At 66.2% G+C, this 20245-nt stretch overlaps 2 protein-coding genes and 1 long non-coding RNA gene across 3 annotated transcripts in view; 2 read left to right on the top strand and 1 right to left on the bottom strand.

Annotated features, from left to right (window-relative positions):
- Positions 1 to 879: 879 nt before the first annotated feature.
- Positions 880 to 4751, bottom strand: TSPAN10 (tetraspanin 10). The gene is made up of 3 exons (XM_045836148.1): positions 4629 to 4751; positions 2622 to 3187; positions 880 to 1597 (listed from the first exon to the last, which is right to left on the bottom strand). The coding sequence occupies exons 1-3, from the start codon at positions 4662 to 4664 to the stop codon at positions 1267 to 1269; spliced, it is 933 nt and encodes a 310-aa protein (XP_045692104.1). The 5' UTR covers positions 4665 to 4751; the 3' UTR covers positions 880 to 1266.
- Positions 4752 to 6692: 1941 nt separating this feature from the next.
- On the top strand, positions 6693 to 7922 carry LOC123816920. Its single transcript, XR_006785354.1, has 3 exons — positions 6693 to 6765; positions 7167 to 7290; positions 7671 to 7922. It is a non-coding gene; the product is annotated as an uncharacterized LOC123816920 (long non-coding RNA).
- A 390-nt stretch (positions 7923 to 8312) lies between these two features.
- Positions 8313 to 20245, top strand: part of NPLOC4 (NPL4 homolog, ubiquitin recognition factor) — a 29749-nt gene continuing 17816 nt past the window's right edge. Inside the window, exons 1-6 of the mRNA XM_045836133.1 lie at positions 8313 to 8515; positions 11195 to 11275; positions 15437 to 15549; positions 17697 to 17873; positions 19201 to 19249; positions 19899 to 19993. Coding sequence (XP_045692089.1) covers positions 8501 to 8515; positions 11195 to 11275; positions 15437 to 15549; positions 17697 to 17873; positions 19201 to 19249; positions 19899 to 19993 — 530 coding nt within the window. The 5' untranslated portion in view covers positions 8313 to 8500. The remainder of the gene's footprint in view (positions 8516 to 11194; positions 11276 to 15436; positions 15550 to 17696; positions 17874 to 19200; positions 19250 to 19898; positions 19994 to 20245) is intronic.

Genomic DNA, 20245 nt, shown 5'->3' with positions numbered 1-20245 from the left:
ATGGCACAGGACGGTGGGGGCGGCAGGGCCCGGGCCAGCCTGACAGCGACGGAATCCCGTGGGGCGCGGAGCCTGGGCCTGGGAAGGCCGGGTGGGCGTGGGCGGCCAGGCCAGGGCGGGGCCAGGAAGGTGGCTGAACACCCCCGCCCCCGCAAGGGCGGCCAGGCGGCCAGGGCCGGCCTCACCGAGGGGGAGGAGTGGACGAGGCCCAACAGCAGCTCACACTGGCGGAGGGAGCCCCCACCCCTGCCCCACGGGGCAGGGAGCAGGTGTGGTGATGGGGTGGGGGGTGGTAACCCGCCCAGTGGCCCAGCGGGCCCGTCCGTGGTGTCCCCCAGAGCTGGGCAGGCCAGCGGCACCTGTGACCCAGCAATTCCGCAGCTGACCACACCCAGGAGAAGCAGGCGTAGGTGCGCCCCACGCGGCCCTGTCCCGAAAGGCCCCGGCCACGGTCGTCATCTGGAAGCTGCCACGTGCCTGCCCACGGGGACCAGTGCGGGGACCAGACCAGACGGTGCCTCTCGGGGAGGCCCCTCTGTGACCCTTTCGCGTGACAGGCGGGAAAGACCACCCTAGCAGCGAGAGGCGGTGAAGCCCCACAGAGGCGACCACAGGGAGGGGGCCCGAAAGCCGTTGGGGCTGCGTCTCCACCTGGTGGTGGGTCCGCAGGCGTTTACATGGGGAAGAACCCTCAGGCCGCTCACTGTGGATTGGTGCCATTTACTGTGCGAATGATGCGTCTGCGGAAAGTGGACTCCCTCCCCAAAGCGCCCTCTAGAGGCGAGGCCTGGGCCTCGCTCTCGACCGCCCCAGTGGACAGCGGAGAGGGAGGGCAGGAACACCCCCCCCGCCCCCCCGCCAGGGCAGGTGTTGGCCTGGGGAGGCGGGGCCTCAGGGTGGTGGTCAGAGGGGCTGGGCTGAGGGGCTGAGGCTGGATCTTGGAGGCAGGTTAGGGAGCGGTCAGAGGTGGGGGTCAGGGGTGGGTGTGGGCCTGGGCCGTGGAAGTTGGAGCTGGGGGCGCCCTCTGGCCTGGTGGCCTCTTGGGCCCCCTCCGTGGCTCCCAGGCTGCACTCGTGGGTGCAGCCAGCGCTCTGACCATGTTAGTTTGCAAGCAAAGGGGCAGCGTCAGTGGGTGGTCTCTGGGGCCAAGGCCTCTGAAAGAGTGGAATCAGGCAGCGGCTGGGCCTCGGGAAGGGGAACCTCGGGGGTGAGGGGCACAGCAGCATGGGGAGCTCTGGGTTCAAGGCACGTGTCTCTGGCTGTGGGTCAGCCCCGGTTCTGCTTGGCGGGGGGCCGGGCCCCGGGGCGGAGAGCCAAGGCCTTCAGCAGCTGCAAGGCCAGCAGGAGCTCTGCCCCCTGGACCAGCACCACTGCAAGCACAAAACCGCCCAGTGCCCGGGCCTGCGTGCGAAGCCACCGCCGGAGGGGCGGGCCGAAGCCCCCCAGGTGCACCACTCTCTGAGCCGCGTCCTCCGGCAGGCGCAGGGCGCCGAAGCCGCACTGGTCGTTGATGGAAGCTCCGGCTTCCCGGGGGTCGAGGCAGCAGGAGGCAGGCAGGCTGCAGGCCTGGACCCCTGGGGAGCTGCAGTTGAAGTACCTGCAAGGAGTGCCCTGGTCACTCTGGAGGGCGGGGCCCACTCTCCTGCCTCCCCACGCTGGGCGGGGTGGCTCCTACCCACCTTTACACGTCCCAGGCCACACCCAGGCACAGGCGCGTGCACACGCAAGCACACTCGGGCAGGACTGCATGCGCATGATGCCCACACAGGCCCTGGGCATGGACCCACACACACCTTCCTGGGAACACTGACGGTGCACGCACGCCAGGCCCAGCTTCCTGGGGTCGGCCCCGGCACGCGGTGGCCCTCTGCACTGGTGGGCAGATGGAATACCTTCTGGGCTGGGAGGGGCGTTGCTAGTGAGATGGTGGAGAGGAGGGAAGCCCTGGGGGGCGGGGCGGGGCGGCCTGCAGGGCAGGTGCTGCTGAGCTGGTCGGAGCAGGAAGAGCTGGGGCAGAAGGGGGGCAGAGGCCTCCGTCGTGGTCAGCAGGCCCCAGCAGGGGCGTGAGGGACAGTGCTGGGCAGCGGCCAAAGGTGAGAGGCTTGGGAGGAACTCCAGGGCCGAGGGGAAGTGTTGTTCTCGACACACAGGCACACACAGACACGCACACACACGCACACACACACGCACAGACACAGACACACGCGCAGTGGCCAGAGAGCATCCTGAATTTGACATTTGATGTTTTGTGCGGTGTCCTCACCAGAAAACACCCCAAAGTGACTTTCTAATCTGCGGGCTGTGCTTCTCCATTAAGGTTCCTGCATGTCCACCTGGCTGGGCCTGAGTGTGCACATGTTGGTGCATGGGAGTGCATGCCTGTGGGTGTTCACACGTGGGTGTGGGTGAGTATGTGGGTGTGGGTGTGTATGCACGAGTGCACATGCAAGTGTGTACAAGCATGTGGGTGTGCACATGTGGTGTGTGTACACATGTGTGCACCTGCAGGCGTGTGTGGGTGTGTGTGCATGGGTGTGCACATGTGGGTGTGTGCTGGTGTGTGGGTGTGCGCACCTGGGTGGCTGTGACCCCCCTCCACCGCTCCGGGCTTCCGGACTCACGGGTTCTGCTGCCAGTCCCGGTAGGAGGCGGCCCCACAGCACTGCAGCCCGAGCTGGACGTGGTCGACAAGGAAGCGCAGGTCAGGGTCGTCCTGGTAGTGGGTGATGGCCACACGCAGGGTGAGCTCCAGCCCGTCCCGCAGCGGGCCCCAGAGGGCCGCCACCAGGAGCCCCCCCACAGCCTCCAGCGCCAGGAAGGCCAGGAGGCCCCCGGAGAAGCAGCGCAGCAGGCAGGCGCTCTCGCAGAGGGCGCCCAGGCAGCCCGCCAGGCTCACCGCGCTGACCGCCAGGCCCCCCAGCACCAGCCCCAGCATGGGGTCTGTGGGCAGGGGGCCCCCCCAGCTGCTCCCCAGAGAGCCCTTGACAGCCAGGCCCCAGAGCCCGACGGCCAGGGCCAGCAGGCCGAGCAGGGAGAAGAGGAAGTTGGAGAAGAAGGTCAGGCACTGGAGGCAGCTGCTTGTCAGCGGGAGTGGGGGGGCCTGGCCTCCCCCAAAGCCTGTCCTCCGGGCCCCTCCTGCTGGACCCAGGCAGCTGGAAGCGAGGGGCGGCTCCTGGCCGCCAGGGTCCTGCGGAGGAACAGGGACAGAGGATCTCAGCCGTGGGACCCCAGGACCCCATGGCTTCTGATCCAAGGACTCGGAGACTCCAGACAGCCAGGGACGCGGGAGCCTCCAGGCCAAAAGGCCGAGGCCCAGCTCCTTTGGAGCAGGGACCCTGGGAGGTGCGTGCTCCACCAGCACACGCCCCTCCCGCCCCCCTCTACACCTGCTTGAGGAGGGGTGTGGTCTGGAGGAGGCTGCTCCGCCCATGCTGGGGGCCGCCAGGCGGAGGGCCAGCGCAGGTAGCGGCCCTCTGCCTCCCGCTCTGGCGCTGGCCCCCATGTCCTGGGATGCACTCGGTCACCCCCACGACGTGGGTGCAGACGCTGCACTGGGCCTGCGGCGGGGAGACCAGGCTCCGACCGAGAGGGGCAGGGCCTGCCCAGGGGCCCGCCTTGCCCTCTAGCAGGACCCGCAGGCAAGCCCAGGGCCCTGGCTGTGCCAAGGCAGAGGGTGAAGGGGCGCTGAATGTTGGGGGGCCCGTCCCTCCCCTGGCTCCCTGCAGAGGAGTGGCTCGCTGATCAGTGAGGTTTGCAGAGGCCGCAGAGCCTGGCCCGCTGGGCCCCGTCACGGACAGTCTCCGTTTCAGCCCTGCCGGTTCCCCCCCACCCACAGGCAGGTCTGGGAGGGACAGCCCGCCCCAGCGGCCCTGCTTGGCCACACGCAGGCATCTGGTCCTGCCAGGACTGGTGTCTGCTGGGGGAGGAGCCAGGGAGCTGTGGCGGGTGCCCAGGCAGGGGTCACTCCCAGTGCCGTCCCCCAGGAAGACACCGCCCCCCCCCACTCGTCCGACCCTGCACTGACGCTTCCCGGACTCTGAGCCCGGAGCGGAGAGGGGGAGGCTGTGTCAGCCTCTAGGCCCCAAAATCGGCGGGAGCACAGGGGCAGGCTGCTGGCCCTGCGGGTTGGGGGCCCAGGCTTCGGGGGGCCGTGGTGTGGGCTGAGGGGTCATTTGCAGCTCCCCGGCCTCCAGGAGGGGCCTGTGCACCCAGCACCTCCTGCACCCTGAGCCCTGAGCCGTGGGGCGCCCTCATATCTGCAGAGACCCCCCCACCCCCATCCCTTGTCCGGGGGCTGCGCTGGGCTGAGCGACAGGGGCAGGGGGGCGGGGCCCCAGGGGAGGTGAGGAGGCTGAGGGGTCTGGGGGGGAGGGAGAGGGAGGGGCAGGATATGAGGGAGGCCCTTGTGGGCACCTTCCCCCCGGTGTGTGCCTTCCTGGGGGCATGGACCCACCAGGGCGGTGTCAGATGCAAGGGCCAGGCCAGGTCACAGCATGCAGCCTGAACAGGGCGCTGGGTGAGGTCGAGTACCTGGTCAGTAAAACCCCTCCCCAACCTTAGCAGCTCCACAGGCCTTGGGCCTGGGGACATCCCCCTCCGGCTCGGGGAGGCCACCAGGGACAGCTCACCAGGGACAGCAGGGGGCTCCTCTCCCCCTCCTTCATCCTCTACCAGGACAGGCGTGTTGGTCCCTGCTGGCCTCCGGCTGGGACCCGGGGGCCGGTGCTGTGGTGTCTCCGGCCGCTCCGGGAGCTGGGAGCCCAGGGCGGGGTGAGCTGGGAGCCCCACCGGGACGGCACGGTCACGGGGGATCATGTGAGGAGTCATGTTCTAGGGCTTAGGGCGGGCTCTGCCCGGGCAGATGCGGCCGCCTTTCTTCTCCAGCCCATGGACTCCACGCTGCGGGGGCTGTTAGGGGGCTGGCCCCAAGGCCGTCACTGCGGGGCCCCGTGTGGCCCTCGGCCCGGCATTTCCAGCGGCTGCTCCCCCCGCCCCCCCAGGGACACAGAGCCCTGTGAACTGGCTCACGGTGACAGTCCCAGGCCCCCTGCCTGCCGCTGACTGCCAGCTTCCCCCCGACTGATTCCCTGTAAGGCCAAGACAATACCCGCTGGCGAGAGCGCATCCTTCCTGGCCACGGGTACCTGGGCTCGCCCGCCCTCTGAGCTCCTGAGGGGCGGGACTGGATCACGGTCACCATCGCGCCCTGAGCAGAGAGGACGCCTGGCACGCGGCCGCCATGCCCACAGCCAGGCTTCAGGCTGCCTCATCCCCGTGTCGTCCAACCACCCCCCCCCACCGCCCTGCCTGCCTGGGGCTCTGCCAGACCTGAGGCACAGGCTGGCCACACCTCCTCTTCCCCTCTGTGATGTGTGTGAGGTGGCCATGTGTGCGTCAAAGCTCAGCCCTTAAACTGAGGGGTCACTGGTTCGATTCCCAGTGAGGGCACGGGCCTGGGTTGCAGGCCAGGTTCCCCAGTGGGGGCATGTGAGAGGCAACCGATCGATGTATGTCTTACACAGTGATGTTTCTCTCCCTCTTCTTCTCCCTCTTTCCCCTTCTCTCTATAAATAAAATCTTAAAAAGTAAAATAAAATAAAAGGACCCCTCGCAGCCCAGCAGGCAGGGGTCCGGGCAAGGGTGGGACCTGGAGACGAGACCATGTACAGTCAAGCTGTCACTCAGCTCTTCCCCCAAAGTGACACCCAAGCCTCATCAGTGGCTGCATCTGGTTCCAAAGCCAGGCCCTTGGGGGCCAGCTGTCACCTCCCTTCCCTCACCCCATCTCAGTGCTGTCCTGATATTGGGACGGAGAGAGTCACCGCAGCCACTGCTGTGGGCTGGATGGTGTTCCCCAGATTCATGTGACGAAGTCCCAACCCCAGGATTTCGGGACATGACTTGGACACGGGGCCTGTGAAGGGGTCGTCAACTTTAAATGAGGCCACGAGGGAGGGCCCTACTGCAGTGTCCTTATAAGAAGAGGAACCTGGGACCCACAGAGAGACACCAGGGACACTTGAACACAGGAGGAAGGCGGGGGGACAAGGTGGCCGTTGGCAAGCCGAGGAGAGAGGCCTCGGGAGAAACCAAGTGGGGGCACCTTGGCCTCAGACTTCCAGCCCCCAGGCCCCGGGAGACAACCAGGCTAAGCCCCCTGGCCTGGGGTCTCCTGTTTCGGCAGCCCCAGAAAACAAACACAGCTACGAATGTAGCGTAAAAAACCTGTGTAGTTTCTTCGCGGTGCCGAATTGGAGAGGGAAGGTAATCTACGTGTCACAGGGTGGCACGGCTGTCGCCGGGCAGTGCCCCGACATGGTCACGCCCAGGCGGCTCACCAGGAAGGGGCCTAGCCTCCCTGGAAGAAATACGTTTGGTGACAAGAGAAGCGACAATGTCAGCAGCCATTCTGTCCACGAAGAACCAGGAGAAGTCAGAGTGGACCCGCCCGCCCCTGCACTCCGCCCCGTGGGCCTCCGTGGTCCCTTAGGCGCCTGGGGCTGTGCGCCTGCTTTCCCCGCACCCTTGTGCACTCTGCCCTCAGATCCCTGCGTCAGTCTGCAACTGGCTCAGGCCTGCCCTCGGGGAGGTCCGCCCCTTGGGCTGCGGGCCAGGCCCGGGCCAGAACCTGACATCACATATTTCTGTGCTGACGTGCGTCTGGTCAGCCTCCTGCTGGCGGATTCCGCCAGGGCAGGGCGCTGGTTCTTTCCTGCTCTGTCCCCAGCGCGAGAGCCGCCGCGGGCAGAACCGACACACAGAATGGTATCGTAGTTTGCCTTGTATAACACACACCGTTTTGCCCACATTTTTTGGGGAAAAATAAGGATGTGCATTATACGTGAGAATAGTGATTACATACACAACAGTGGGTATAATAACCCCGGGTATAATGCCCACAAAACGTGGGTAATTGGTGAGGGAATGAATACTTCAAGTTCAAGTAACTGCTGTGACTGAGACCGTGGAAGAGACGGTGCCCCAAGCACTGTCACGGTGCCGGTCACAACGAAATCAGGTGGGGATGGGAGGAAATGACAGTGACAATTTCCCAGCGTTTTCCAGTACCAGAGTTAAATGAACAGAATCGGAAATTGAACCACAGGGGTTAAAATGCATAGGTTTTTAGCCTCTTGGATGGGTGCACGAGTTTTTTACGATCACAGACATCAGGATGGAACACGCGGGGCCTGGCTCGAAATGAAAGTGCGGAGCTTCCTGTCCGGACTCCGCTGCTTGAGGACGGGAAGGCGGAGCCTCGAAGGGAGCCGAGGCCTTGGAGCGCAGGAGGTGGGTGCGGGGAGCTGGCGCTGGTGGCCCGCTGTGGGACACGGTATCTCTGTGGCAAAGAAACGTTTATCTAAAAGACAGCCAAAATCCATGTGTTTTTCTTAGGTTACATTCAGGAAAAGTTAACTCCTCTCTTTTTAAAATAACGTTTAGGCCCCGATGGTGTGGCTGGGTGGATTGAGTGAGCACCGACCTGTGAACCAAAGGGTCGCTGGTTCGATTCCCAGTCAGGGCACATACCTGGGTTGTGGGCCAGATCCCCAGTGGGGGGCATGGGAGAGGTAACCACACAGTGTGATGTTTCTCTCCCTCTTTCTCCCTCCCTTCCCCTCTCTCTAAAAATAAATAAACAAAATCTTTTTTTTGAAAAACCCATTTAGGCACACCACCACCCTCCTGACGTCACTTCTCTGTCTCTGCGACCAGTGAGGCGTTTGCCCTGCCACGCGCCCAATCACAGCCCACCAACGGTTCTTCCTGTTTCTCGTCGGACTTTCCTCGGTTTGCTTGGGTTTCTAGTAACAGTCACATGTCATCAATAAAGTCCTATTTCATTTAAAAAATTTTTAAATTAAAAAATTAAAATTGATCTTAGAGGGAGAGAGAGAGAGAGAGAGAGAGAGAGAGGGAAACATCGCCCTGCTGTTCCCCCACTCATTCACGCATTCGTCGGTCGCTTCCCGTGCGTGCCCTCACCGGGGATCGAACCCCAACCTTCGCGTCGGGACGACGCTCTAACCCAGTGAGCTTCCCGGCCAGGGCTTGTTTCTTTTTTGCTTTAAGACATTTTCAAATTAAAAATTTTCAACTACGGCTGACACTCAGTGTTACTTTATATTAGTTTGAGGTGTACGTAAAACTGTCTCCCCAAAGTTTTGCTCCTCGTGCGGCCGGGTGCCCGCTCTCCGCCGCGTGCGGGGCGGGAAGGGGCGGGGCGCGGCGCGAGGAGCCGGGGCGGGCGCGGGGCCGCGGTGCGCAGGCGCGGCCGTTGGTGCGGCCGGAACCAGTTTTCGGAGCTGCGCGGCCGGGGGAACCAGTTGGCTGAGGCACCGGACGTCGCGGCTGTGGCTGTCGGGCGGCGAAGCTGGAGCGGCGGTGGCGGCGGCGGCGGGAGGCCGGGGCTGAAGCTGGGGCCGGGGCTGCTAGGCCCGTGGGGAGGAAGGCGGCGACGACGGCCGGGGGCTTGAGCCCGGACGCGGGAGCGGCCGCCATGGCCGACAGCATCGTGAGTCGGGCGGCGGGCGGGAGCGGGCGCCGGGATGAGGCAGCAGATTTGCCGGCGCGGCCTGTGGGGGCCCCCACGGCCCGCCCGCCCTCCGCGTTGGCCTGGCTGCGGGGCCGGGTCCCCGACCTCCCCGCTCGGCTCGTCCCCGTCCCCGAGCCTCGTCCTCGCCGGCGGGCCGGGCAAGGCGGCGGATCTGGCGGCGCGGCAGCGCCTCCGTCCCAGTCTCCCCGCGGCGGGGGCTCGCCGGTCGTCCCCCGCGGGGCTCCGTCCCGCCCCGCCCCGCCCCCGCCCCGGTCGGTGCGTTGTCACGACTCTGGAAGGCAGGGAGCGCTTCCGCCGCGCGGGGACCCTGCAGACCCCTCCCCGGGGAGGACGCCGAGCCGAAGGAGACGGGAGCCTGACCGGCCGACTCCTTGCGGCGAGGAAGGGTTGACAGCCCCCTGTCTGTACAGGGACGTCGTGGAAGTTGACTTCCTGGAATTAGGGCTCGGCGCGCTCCTCTTCTACCTCTTCCAGAAAAGAAAGTTACTGGCAAACCATGACACCGGCCGCGCGTTAACTCGTGGAAGGTTTCCCCTGCGAAGTCAACGTGGCAGGAAATAAAATCAGCAGACCCGCTGGACAGGAGAATTTGGGTGGCCGTGGGGACCTGGGGGTGGGGTGCTCCCTGGGCCACAAGTGCGCCCGGCCCGGCCCAGGGGTGGGCGGGTGTGTGCGCCGCCTCCACGCCCGTCGCAGCTGGAGAGGAAGCTTCCCCGTCGTGACGCCTTGCTCAGCTCTCCAGCCAGCAGGCCCAGCCTGCAGGTGGCCCAAGAGAAACCTGACTCCTTTAAAACAAGTCAGTAGTGGCTGGTGACTTGTCCTTGGAGCAGATTAACACTTGGCCCCCGAGTCTGCGTTCACGCCTTCCCTTCGCAGCCGCGCGCTGATCGGAACTGAAGTTGCCCCCACAAGCCAGCCAGCTGGTGTGCATGAGGCCAGACTCGGGGTGGGGGGAGGCGCAGGGGGACCCCTGGCCAGTTTTTCAGACTGGGAGGCATTAGCTCCGGCCCTTTGGAAGTTGATTCAGAAGGGTTTTTTTTTTTCTTTCTGGAGTTTAGAAAGAGGTCTTTTAGGAGTTTCTGTGGGTGTCAGTGATTTCCACCTCACCAACTCTCAGACTCCTCCACGGAGTTTCCTGAGCTCATGTTCTCGTAGACGCAGGAACCCGAGTTACCAGGAGGCTGTGTGTCCCTGCTGCCAGCCTGTGCCTTGCTGAGGGCTGCATTTGGTGGCCCGTGGTAGAAGCCAAGCCAGAGCGTCCCCCCGAAGGAGCCAGACCCTGGGCCTGGCGCGGACACTGGGCCCGCTCGGCCGTGTTGCCGCCGGTCGAGTCGAGTAGCTTCCCGAGCCTCCCAGCGGTCCCCAGCCGAGCACCTCTGACCTTCGGAGTGGGCGGCTCCCGAGCTCGCCCAGGGAGCAGGTCCAGGGGCCGCCCCGGAGTCCCTGCAGGGAGAGGCTCTTCCCTCTGAGCGCGTCTCAGCCGTGGAGACAGTTGAGACAGGGACACGGGGAAGCGGGAACCTCGTGCCCGGGACGCCTGTCGAGGAGTCGAGCCAGAGGGGAAGGGACTGGGAGTCAGAAGCTAAGAGCTTCCAAGTTTGCCCTCCCCGGGGTGAGGGAGGGAGTGGGCCACTGTGGTTAAGGAGCAAAAAGTAGAGAGTGTTCTGTGCTGCCGACAGCCGGGGCTTCGTGAGGACGGTTCAGAGCCGCCGGAGGGGCCGAGAGCGGCGTGGGGGCGGAGGCTGTCGTCGAGTGCGGGCAGCTGGGAACCGGGAGGGACAGACCCGCTGTTTCTGGGGAACCTGTTTCTGGGGAACCGGGTGGTCTCCGGTCGTGTGGGGGATGTGGGCGGGACGTGGGGAGTTGCCGTGGCATTTTGTCGCGAGTCCGTGAGGCCTTTTCTGGACCCAGAGCACAGTGCAGGGACTGCGGGGAGGGGGCCGCCCAGGGAAGGGGCACTCCTCGTCCAGGGGCCGCCAGGTGGCCCACTCTGCCTTAGAAGCCTGCCAGGCTCTGCCCTGGGGGGGGGGGTCACCCAGACGCAGTTGTTCTAACCTTCTGGAGAGGAGGTGGCCGCCCCGCCCCACCCCGCCCGGGGGAAAAAGGAAGTGAGGACGTCAGGGGCAGACCTGAGGGCTTCCTCATCCTCGTCCTCATCCTGGTCAGTCGGCCGGGGGCTGGGCCTGTGGGCGGAGCCTGCGCGTACCCGGGCCTGTGGGGGGGGACCCAGCCACTCAGGGTCCGTGTGCGGGGCGGTGTCCCTTCTTTCTGTTGTGTTGTAACCCTAAAGGGAAAGATGGGTTCAGGTGTGTGTGTGTGTGTACACGTGTGTATATGTGTATCTGTATACATATACGTTCCCATCTACACACATTTTTTATGAACGACGGTTGGAAGTCCCATTGTGTTTTTCCGAGTGAAAGGTAAGGGCTGAGAGGTCGAGGACCCCAGCAGCACCCCGAGGGCACCCTCCTGCCTGGCAACAGGCCTCTTTGCAGCCACGCTCCATCTTTGGGACGCGAGGGTGGGCCCTGCACCGGCGAGGGTGGGGCTGGAGGGACCGAACGCCGCAGAGAGCCCGGCCTCCCTCCTCCCTCGCCTGTAGTCACGCCTTGTCTGTCTGTCTTGCCTCTGCAGATCATCCGCGTGCAGTCCCCAGATGGCGTGAAGCGGATCACGGCGACGAAGAGAGAGACGGCGGCCATGTTTCTGAAGAAGGTACCTGTGGCTTGGGTGTTCACCTGTCAGGGTCCTCGTTGCCTGGTCTGCCACCCCCGGGCTGGTCTCCCGCGCTGCCCTCTCCCGCCCCGGTTGGCCGGGCGGACCCAGGGCTGGGCTGTGCTGCGGTGGGCCATGGCGATGGCTGCAGGACCACGGCCCCACAGGAAGTGCAGAGCCTTCCTCGGGAGCAGTGTTCGTGAGTGAGTGACGTATGGGGACGGAAGTTGGCCACCTGAGCCGCCGGCCAGGGCCCAGGGGGCAGCTGCTAGACCCCCGACAGGACGGCGCCACCTTGTCCTGGGGGATGAAAGCCCTGCTGGCCTGTGGTGCGAGCACAGAGTGAGGTGGGAGAGAGCGCCGCCAGACCGCAGGGGCAGCCTGGGGGGCAGGCCACAGCCCTCCGGCCGGACGCCCGTCTTCGGACACCGGGTTTCGCTGGGATGCAGCCCCTCGCACTGCTTCGTGGGCGTCTCGCTGCTGGAGACCCGGCGACCGCGTGGAGTGGCTGTGGGGGGGTGTGGCCCCCAGAGCCAGGCCCTCGCCATCGGGCTGCTCACTGGGGGCGGGGGGGGTGTGTGCCTCTGCTCCCACGTGGCGTGGCGTGTGAGTCTGCTGCAAGCAGGCAGTGCCTTTGCAATGATAAAAAGTAACGTTTTTCACTCCTCACGAGCCGGGAATGGTGAACTCACAGGTGGTTAAGAGTCGGAGGGAATCTTAGGTGTGACATGGTCTGGTCTCCTTAATTTCAGAAGGTGAGAGCCGGAGTCCTAGGGGGTGAAGAGGTTGTCTGGTGGTCACACTGGGGCTGGGACCTGGTGGGGAAGACACGGTGCTTACTTGGGGTTTTGGTTTGTTCAAGTTGATTTGGGGGAGAAACATCGTTCTGTTGTTCCACTCACTCGTGCATGCATTGGTGGTTTCTTGTGTTGCCATGGATGCCCTGGCTGGGGACGGAACCCGCAACCTTGGTGTGTCGGGACAGTGCTCCGACCAACTGAGCTACCCAGCCAGGGCGGAAATTTGGTTTCTAAAAGGTGGTTGCTATCAAGATTTCAGTAGCGCTGCTCACGGGACCCTGGCTGTGAAGGGAAAGAATTAGGTGCGGTGGACAACGGAAGAGAGGAGGACCTCTTGGGTTTTCACGGTGCTTTGAGACTCTGCTCTTGGCTCTTCAGTGGCAGCTGACCACCGTCAGCTTGCCCCTCGGGTGGTGGGGGCGGCGGGCGGCCCAGGTGCTGCCCTCTGGGCCCTCCTGTCGCCTGCGGGCCCTGGGAAGGGTTTGGGGGTGGGAGGTTTAGTCGGCCTCGGGCTGCTTGGTCGCTGATGCCGTCCACCCACACCGTGGCCATTGCTTGGGGGAGATCTCGGGAGCCCTCAGAAATGGGCACCCCTGGCTCCGGGCTGCTCTCCCTGCCCTGCACGCCTTTCCTCTGGCCGCGGCACCGGCAGAGCAGGCACGGGGGGCTCAGGCCGTGCGGGAAAGTGTAAGAAGCAACGGAGAGTCCCCGGAAATTCTGCCCCGAGCAGTGACCCCTGACCTAGCACGTCATCGTGCCTGCACATGCGCGTGCACCGAGACGGGACGGCACCGCGTCACGGCCGCATTTCGGCGGACCTGCGTCGTCGTCGGCTTGCAGGAGAGGCACTGGGGCGCCGCTGAGAGCAAGGACTCTGCTGTCAGGCCCACTCGTCCTGCCCCTGCCATTCAGGGGTTCATTGGTGCTCAGGTGCACTGCTTCTCGGGCTGACGGGGAAGTCCCTTCACTCACACACTCGTCTCCTGCACACGCGGGAAGAAAGGCCTTGGTGCAGGCGGTCGGGCGGGCTTCCCGCCACGGCACAGCCGGAGCCTGGCCCTTCCGGACCCTCCGGCCCGGCCGAGTGGCCCGCTGCTGCTGGGGGGCCCGCTCTGAGCGTTGGCCTGACAGCCGAGACCCCACTTCCCCTGGCTGACAGTGGACGGCTCGTCCGGTAGGACTGTCGGGGGCCGCAGGGGGCCGGTCCGGGCAGCTGAGTGACAGGTTCACACGAGCCGGGCAGTGACCCGTGATCAGCCCTGCGGCCCTGTGGGCCGGTGCACCGCCGGTTGCTGCTGCCGGGCGGGCGCCCCGCCGTGTGGTCATGTGTGGCCTGCTTCTTTCCACCTGCCAGAGGTTATGGGCGTGGTTCTGCGCCTGGAAATGCGTTCACAGCTTTTCATTTTACTTATTTATTTTTCAGACGTACATCTCTTTAAAAACTCATCAGAACAACCTGGCACCTTGCACAGAAACCACTTCCCAGTGGGCAGTTTGGTAGCATTAGGGTGCTCACTCTGTGTGGCCAGCACCGTGACCGCCAGCAGGGCTGCCCACCTGCAGGGCTGCCCGCCTGCAGACCTGGGCCTGTGTCCCCCCCACTAAGATTAGTAACCCCCTACCCCGGCCCCCGGCTCCTGGGAACTGCCATCCTGCCACGTCCCCGTGAGCCCCCTGCCCCAGTGCTCGTGTCAGTGGGTGTGCACTTGCTCCCCGTGACGGAGCACCTGGCTGCCCACGTGTGCCCCGTGAGTGAGCTGGGAGATGGCCGTCCTGCCCTCGGACGCCTGTCCGAAGAGTGGGTGTTGTCTGCCGCGGACAGTGCCGGCTGCAGCTCGGGGCCTGGGCCCTGGTGTGCCGTGTGCCCTGCGCCCTGTGAGGATGGCGGTGTGTGTGACTCTGGTGACCGCAGGGTCGGGCACGCACTGGTTCCTCTGAGCCCGTCCGACGCGTCTCTCTCGAGTTCCTTCTGAGTCGTCCTCCTGTGACGCCCCGGGCAGGTTCTCCTGGCTGCGCCCTCCCAGCGCCCTGCCTGCCTGCCGCCAGCGCTGCCCTGAGGCCGCTGTGAGCCACCGCGGGCCCTCCCTGCGCTTTCCCGTGGGCGGTCCTGAGGCCTGTCTTCCTGGGCCCCTGGGGGGGTGGGGGGGTGACGCAGCCCCTTCTCCTCCTGGCACCTGGGAACTTCTCTTGCCCACGAAGTAAAATGCCTGCCCGGAAATGCTTGGGAAGCAGGGGCAGCCGACTGATGAGGGAGCAGCGGCCGCCCGTCCGGTGGGCCGTCGCCATCTGGGCGCGCTCCCGGAGCCTGGACGCCGGTTCCCAGGGACGGCGTCGCGCCGCTGCTGTCCCTTGTCGCCTTCGCTGACCAGTGTCCGGAGCACCTCACCCCGCCCCGGGGCCGGCCGTGCTGCAGCCATCATGGCTGGGGGAGGATCACAGCCGGAGGGCCGAGGGTGTGGACGGAAAGGTGTTCGGGTTTCCGCTGCGCTATGGGGGGGGGGGGGGCTCCGCGGAGATCTCGTTGGAAAGCCCAGTGCCTTTGTGGTGGGTTCCGTGCCTTCAGACGCACGGCCGTGCCGCGAGGAAGTGTGCACGTGTGCCCCACGGCCCGCACCTCTCCCCAGAGCGGGGCTGCAGCGCGGGCGGGGCGGGGGCTGCGGTCGCCTGGTCGTGGGGCAGCCCCCTGCCCCTTTTGGAAACAGTGCCTGACCCTGAGGAGTGTCTAACTCCCCCGAGGCTTACATCCTGGCGAAAGAGTCCTCATTCTCGGTGACACTTTGCGGTACTTTGTCTGTAGAAAAAGCGTAGTTTTTGCAGAATTGGTAAAATGCTACAATTGGTTAATTTCAGTTATATCTAAGCAGTTTCAGAGAAAAGTCAAAGCCATTATTTTTAGTCTTTAGTCCTAATTTTTTTGCACTTGGGAATACAGATTTTATGGCCTTAATTTTCTGATGGTTTATTTTATACATGCTCCTTTTAGCTTTGAGAAAAATCATATAGTATCAAATATTACTGTAGTACATCTGATATAAAAACCTGCCTAAGAAAGGTGACTTCTTACCACTTTTAGAATTTCATAATGACACGTTGATTCTGAGTTAGTTTTAGTTTGCTCATTTTTAAAAATATTTTGTTTATTTACTTCTAGAGAGAAAGAGGACGGGCGGGAGAGGGAGAGGGAGAGGAACACTGACCGGGTGCCTCTCACGCGCCCCCGGCCGGGCACTCGGCCCCCGACCCAGGCGCGGGCTCCGGCCGGGACTTGAACCGGAGACGGCCGGCGACGCCCAGCCCACTGAGCCTCGCCAGTCGGGCCTGGACGTTGGTTTAAGTCTCTGCTGTCCGGGGCTCGTTCCAGGTGGCGAAGGAGTTTGGCTTCCAGAACAACGGCTTCTCGGTTTACATCAACAGAAACAAGACTGGAGAGATCACCGCAGCCTCCAACAAGTCCCTCAACCTGCTGAAGATCAAGTGAGCGCCCCGGGGGGGCGGGGTGGAGCACACGCGGACCCCAGCCATCCGGCCATCCAGGGGCTCCGGCCGCCCTGGTCTTTAAAAAGGCTTCATTCACCTTCAGGGCGAGGGGGCGGGGAGGGAGGAAGAGAGGGAGGGAAATGCCGTGTGGCCTCCTCTCACGTGGTCGCCTCTTGAGCGCCCCCTGCTGGGGACCTGGCCTGCAACCCCGCCTGCGCCCTGACCGGGCCTCGGACCCTCAGCCCTTGGGTCCGCAGGCCGGCGCTCAGTCCGTCCACCAAGCCGCACCCGCCAGGCGCCAGCGGGCACGGGGACTCTGGTTGCCGTCGGGGGCGCTGGTGTGGCCGACCCGCAGGAGCCTGCCAGGCGGGTCCCTGGTCTGAGGCCGTGCACGCTCTCGGCCACTGCTCAGCGGGGCCTGGAGCTCTGCGCAGGGCTCCGCCTGGGGGCCCGCGGGGTCGGCGGGGAGGAGGGCCGGCCGGCCAGCCGCCCGCCCACCTACCTGCAGTGGCCCGTTGCCCACGCTGCAGTTCTTGCCAAGAGACTCCCCGGAGGGCCATGGCGCTCCTCAGGCTCGGCAGGAGGGTTCCCAGGGTGCACGGGCCTCCTGCTGCCGCCCACCACGCGCTTCTGTCGTGCTCTGCTCCGACGGGCCAGGTGGAGGAGCGCGTCCTGTGCCTCTGAGACCCCTCGTCTGCCCTGCCTGGCTGACCGCACGGTCAGTGCTGTCTCTGCCCACTCTGGCTTCCGGTGGTCCGTCCCTTCCCTACGTTTGGTGGCCTTCCTTGGGAACTTGCGTTTGACCAGCTGGGTCTTGGGGAACTCTGAGGGGACCCCGGCTGGTGGCCCTCCTCCTGAGACAGCGTGCGTTTGCTTCTGTTGGCACGGGGCGGGGGGGGGCGCGGGGGGCCAGACGGTTTCTGGGAGACGGTTTCTGTCTTTCTGACTCAAGGAGCCCTGGAGGCGGAGCTGGCCCCGGGCTGCAGGTGCACAGGTGGCGCCCCCCCTGCTGTGCAGATGGTGGGGCTCCTCCTGGGATTGCCCGCGCCGCGAGACAGCTCAGGCGCCTCGCTCTGCGCGGTTCTGGGCACGGAGCCGCTCCGGGGGCCCAGGGCCTCACCTGGTTGCCCCGCCTCGAGCCCCGTTCCAGGCTCCCGGGTGGGGCCTCCGGGGGCGGCGCTGGGCTGCGTCCCGCCAGCCCTGTTCGGGCTCCTGCTGGTGCTGTGGGCCCCGGGGCTGCCTCACGGTCTCCAGCACTCGGCAATGCGTTCTAGAGAATGAACGTGCATTAAAGCCGACGCGGCGGCAGAGCTGGGGTCCGTGGCTGAGGGTGCGCGGGGGCGTCTGCTCCCTGCCACGCACAGAAGGCCCCAGGCGCAGCTTGGCGCCCCCTCTCCCCGGGAGGACAGGAGGGGAGGAGGGGGGCAGGTGTCCCGAGGCCCTGGCCGCAGCTGCCCGCGCCCCCCCCTTGTCCTCCAGGCCGCGCAGCCGCCCCAGGAGCGGCCGGTCAGACGAGACCGTGTGTGGCTGCGCCCTGGGAGGCGGTGCTGCACGGGAAAAGCGGACGCGAACAGCGTGTCTTTGGGAACCTCACCCTGGTCCCGAGTGACACACGTGTGCATGTGGGGGTGTGTGCGGGAGGTAGGGAGCGAGGCGGAAGGGTGTGTTGTGGGCGGGCAGAGTGCGGGGAGCTGACCCGGGGCTGGGGGTGACTGGGGGGGTGTGGGTGCACAGAGAGGGGCGGGGGAGAAGCTGCCCGCACAGCCGGCCCGCGGGGTGGTTGCACGGCTCAGCCCTGAGCGGCGCGTCCGAGCCGCCCGGGCCCACGGATGCGCAGAGTCCCCGTGAACACAGGCTGAGCCGGCCGGGGAGCGAGACGGGGTTTCCAGTCTGCGGCCAGGAACCCGTGGATGGGCTGGGCCGGCGTCCTGACCCTGTGTGGTCGTACGGCGTGTGGACATCTGTCCCCCGACCGTCAGGCCCGGCTGTGGGAGCCTGGGGGTCTCGGGGACGCGGCTGTGGACCTGTGGGGCGCTGAGGGGCTGGCGGGGGGGCGGAGGTGTGGGGCAGGAGCTCCGGTCTCCCAGCGCTGGAAACCGAGGTTCTCGGGGCCCCGGGCTGCGCTGACGCCTGCCGTTCCCCAGGCACGGCGACCTGCTGTTCCTGTTCCCCTCGAGCCGCGCCGGGCCCTCCTCGGACATGGACACGGGCGCCCCGCCGAGGTCCCGGGCTTCCGGCGCGCCCCCCGTGGTGGAGGACGAGATCGATCAGTACCTGAGCCGGCAGGATGGGAAGATCTACCGCAGCCGCGACCCGCAGCTGTGAGTGCCGGGCGGCCCTGGGCGGGGAGGCTGGGCGGGCAGGGAGCCCGGGCGGGTGTGCAGCCGGTCCTCTGCTGGCGGACGCAGCTCCACTCCGTTGTCTGTGGCCGTCGCCGTGGTTTGGACCTCAGAGTGTGTGCCCATGGACTTGAACGTTTCTGGGTTTTGGGAACTGAGAGATTTGAGAGGACGAGGGTCCTTAAACCAAGTCTGTACTCGAGGTGCCCCCGAGGGACCTGCTGTGCAGAGGGGGCTTTAGGGCGGGACAGGACGGGGCGGGGTGGAACCCCAGCGTGACACCTGGCTGCCCACTCGTGCAAGGTGCTTGTCCCTGTCACCTCGCGCGGGGATGGTGCAGCGGGTCCCGCCTCACACGCCCGGGCTTTCTCCCCACCCTTCCTGTGAGCACCCCGGCGGCTGCAGGCGGCGCCCCGGCAGGCTGGCCGGCCGGTCACCGGGCCGGCGCGGGTGCATGGCGGTGTGCTTCAGTCCGGGCCTCTGCGGCTCTTCCCGGGGGGGGCAGCTGCAGGCCCCCCGCCCCCGCGTGGCAGCGCTGATGCTGCGGCCCGGGGACGCCGGAGCCCCCAGCCGGCCCCCCGCTCTGTGTGCGCGTCCCCCTGGTGGCCACGCCAGCCGCCCCGTCCTTGCCTCCGAGGCCTCACCAGCAGCCCCGCTGAGGGCACACATGCGTGTGCGGGCACGCCGGCGTGTCCTCCAGCCGCAGAGCCTGCCCGTCAGGAAGGACCGGCCGTCTCTGCTCCCAGAGGGAGGGCTGGTGTGTCAGGGAGCCCAGCCCTTTGGGAGAGGCTCTGGGCGGGTCCCGAGGGACCTCTGGCCTCCCACCAGCCGGCCACCGCCCTCGGCCCCTGGGCGCACCTCCGCGGCGCGGCGTGTCCAGGGTGTCAGCGGCCGAAGCGGCGAGCCCCGCACAGCCAGATTCCGTTCCACGCTTTTCCCCCAAATGTGGGCGACAGGGCGGTCCCCGGATGCGAGTGGTCCTCCTTCCGCCGTTGGCGTTTGCCGCGTCCGGGGACCGCCTTCCTCGGTGTTTGCCCAGCGTTCTGTGCACACGGCTCTAAGTCCACCCCCTCCGCTCGGGGCCGGCAGCGCTCTGAGCCCTCAGCACCCCTGAGATGGCAGGCTGCCGGTCAGCTTTCTCCTGATGACACCGAGGTCACCCGGGCTGTCGGGAGCAGCCTTCCCCGTGTGCCGCCCGAGCCTGCCTCCCTCGGCCCGCTGCGCGTGGGCGGGCCCGAGTGCCGGAGGCCTCGGGAGGAGGGCGGCCTGCTGACCGCGTGCGCTCCTCTGCCCGCCCCTGTCTTCTCAGGTGCCGCCACGGCCCGCTGGGGAAGTGCGTGCACTGCGTCCCTCTGGAGGTGAGTCTGCCAGCACGGCTGCCCCGTGTCCGGGTCCCCCGCCCCGAGCTCGCTGCACAGAGGCGGCCGTGGGGGTTGCGGCCGGGGCCTTCTGGGCGGGCTGTGAGCGGCTCGGGCGTTTGCGTCTCGGTGAGAAAGGGCCGAGGGCACCGAGGGCTCCGGGCGGCTTTGTGGGGCCCGGCCCAGAGCTGGGTGGGGCGGGTTCGTGCCCCTGTCGTCTTGGTCTGCTCCGCCCCGAGCTCATGCCCGCTGCTGGGTCGTTGTCTGGGGAGACTGAGGGTTGCCATGGTGATGCCGCCTGGTCCCTGGTCAACGCTGACTTTGGCAGAAGGCCAGCCCGGTTTTCCCCAGGAGGGTCCGTTGGCTTCGTCCTGCGACTCTCTTTGCAGGCAGAGTCCTGCTAGCACTCCCCTGGCCTGGGGTGTTTCATGTTCAGTGGGGCTCCAGGTCCCATTTTCACCCTGGAAAGATGGCTAGCATCCCACGGAGAGGCCGGCTCTGGCCCAGAGGGGCAGTGAGAGCCCCTGTCCCGCCCCCGTTCCCCCCTCCGTCCTGGCCCCGTGGGCCTGGCCTCCCTGCCCCTCGGGAGCGCGGCCCCCGGCCCGGCAGGCCCCGCCGGCGCGTGACCGGGCGGCCCGTGTCCCGGCAGCCATTCGACGAGGACTACCTGCACCACCTGGAGCCGCCCGTGAAGCACATGTCCTTCCACGCCTACATCCGCAAGCTGACCGGCGGGGCCGACAAGTGAGTGTCCGGGCGCGGGCGGCACGCGGGGGTCGGGTCCCTGCGCGTGGCGGGCGCGGCTGGTGGCAGCTGAGCCTGTGAGCAGGCTCAGTGAGGCTCGGGCGGGGCCCGGGGCCCCGGGGTTCACGGGTTTCACTGGTTGTCGAAAAGAAGCCGGTGGGTGGAGGCTCTGTCCACCCACAGGGGCCACACTTCCACCCCACCCCCAACCCCAGTCTTCCGACCGCAGCTCTGCCCGGGCCGAGGGCGGGC

Source organism: Phyllostomus hastatus, unplaced genomic scaffold (genome assembly GCF_019186645.2).
Source record: "Phyllostomus hastatus isolate PE091 unplaced genomic scaffold, TTU_PhHast_1.1 phas_contig_210, whole genome shotgun sequence".
NCBI classification, from domain to species: Eukaryota; Metazoa; Chordata; class Mammalia; order Chiroptera; family Phyllostomidae; genus Phyllostomus; species Phyllostomus hastatus.
The sequence above is the reverse complement of the archived record's forward strand: the minus strand, read 5'-3'. Positions and strand labels throughout refer to the sequence as shown.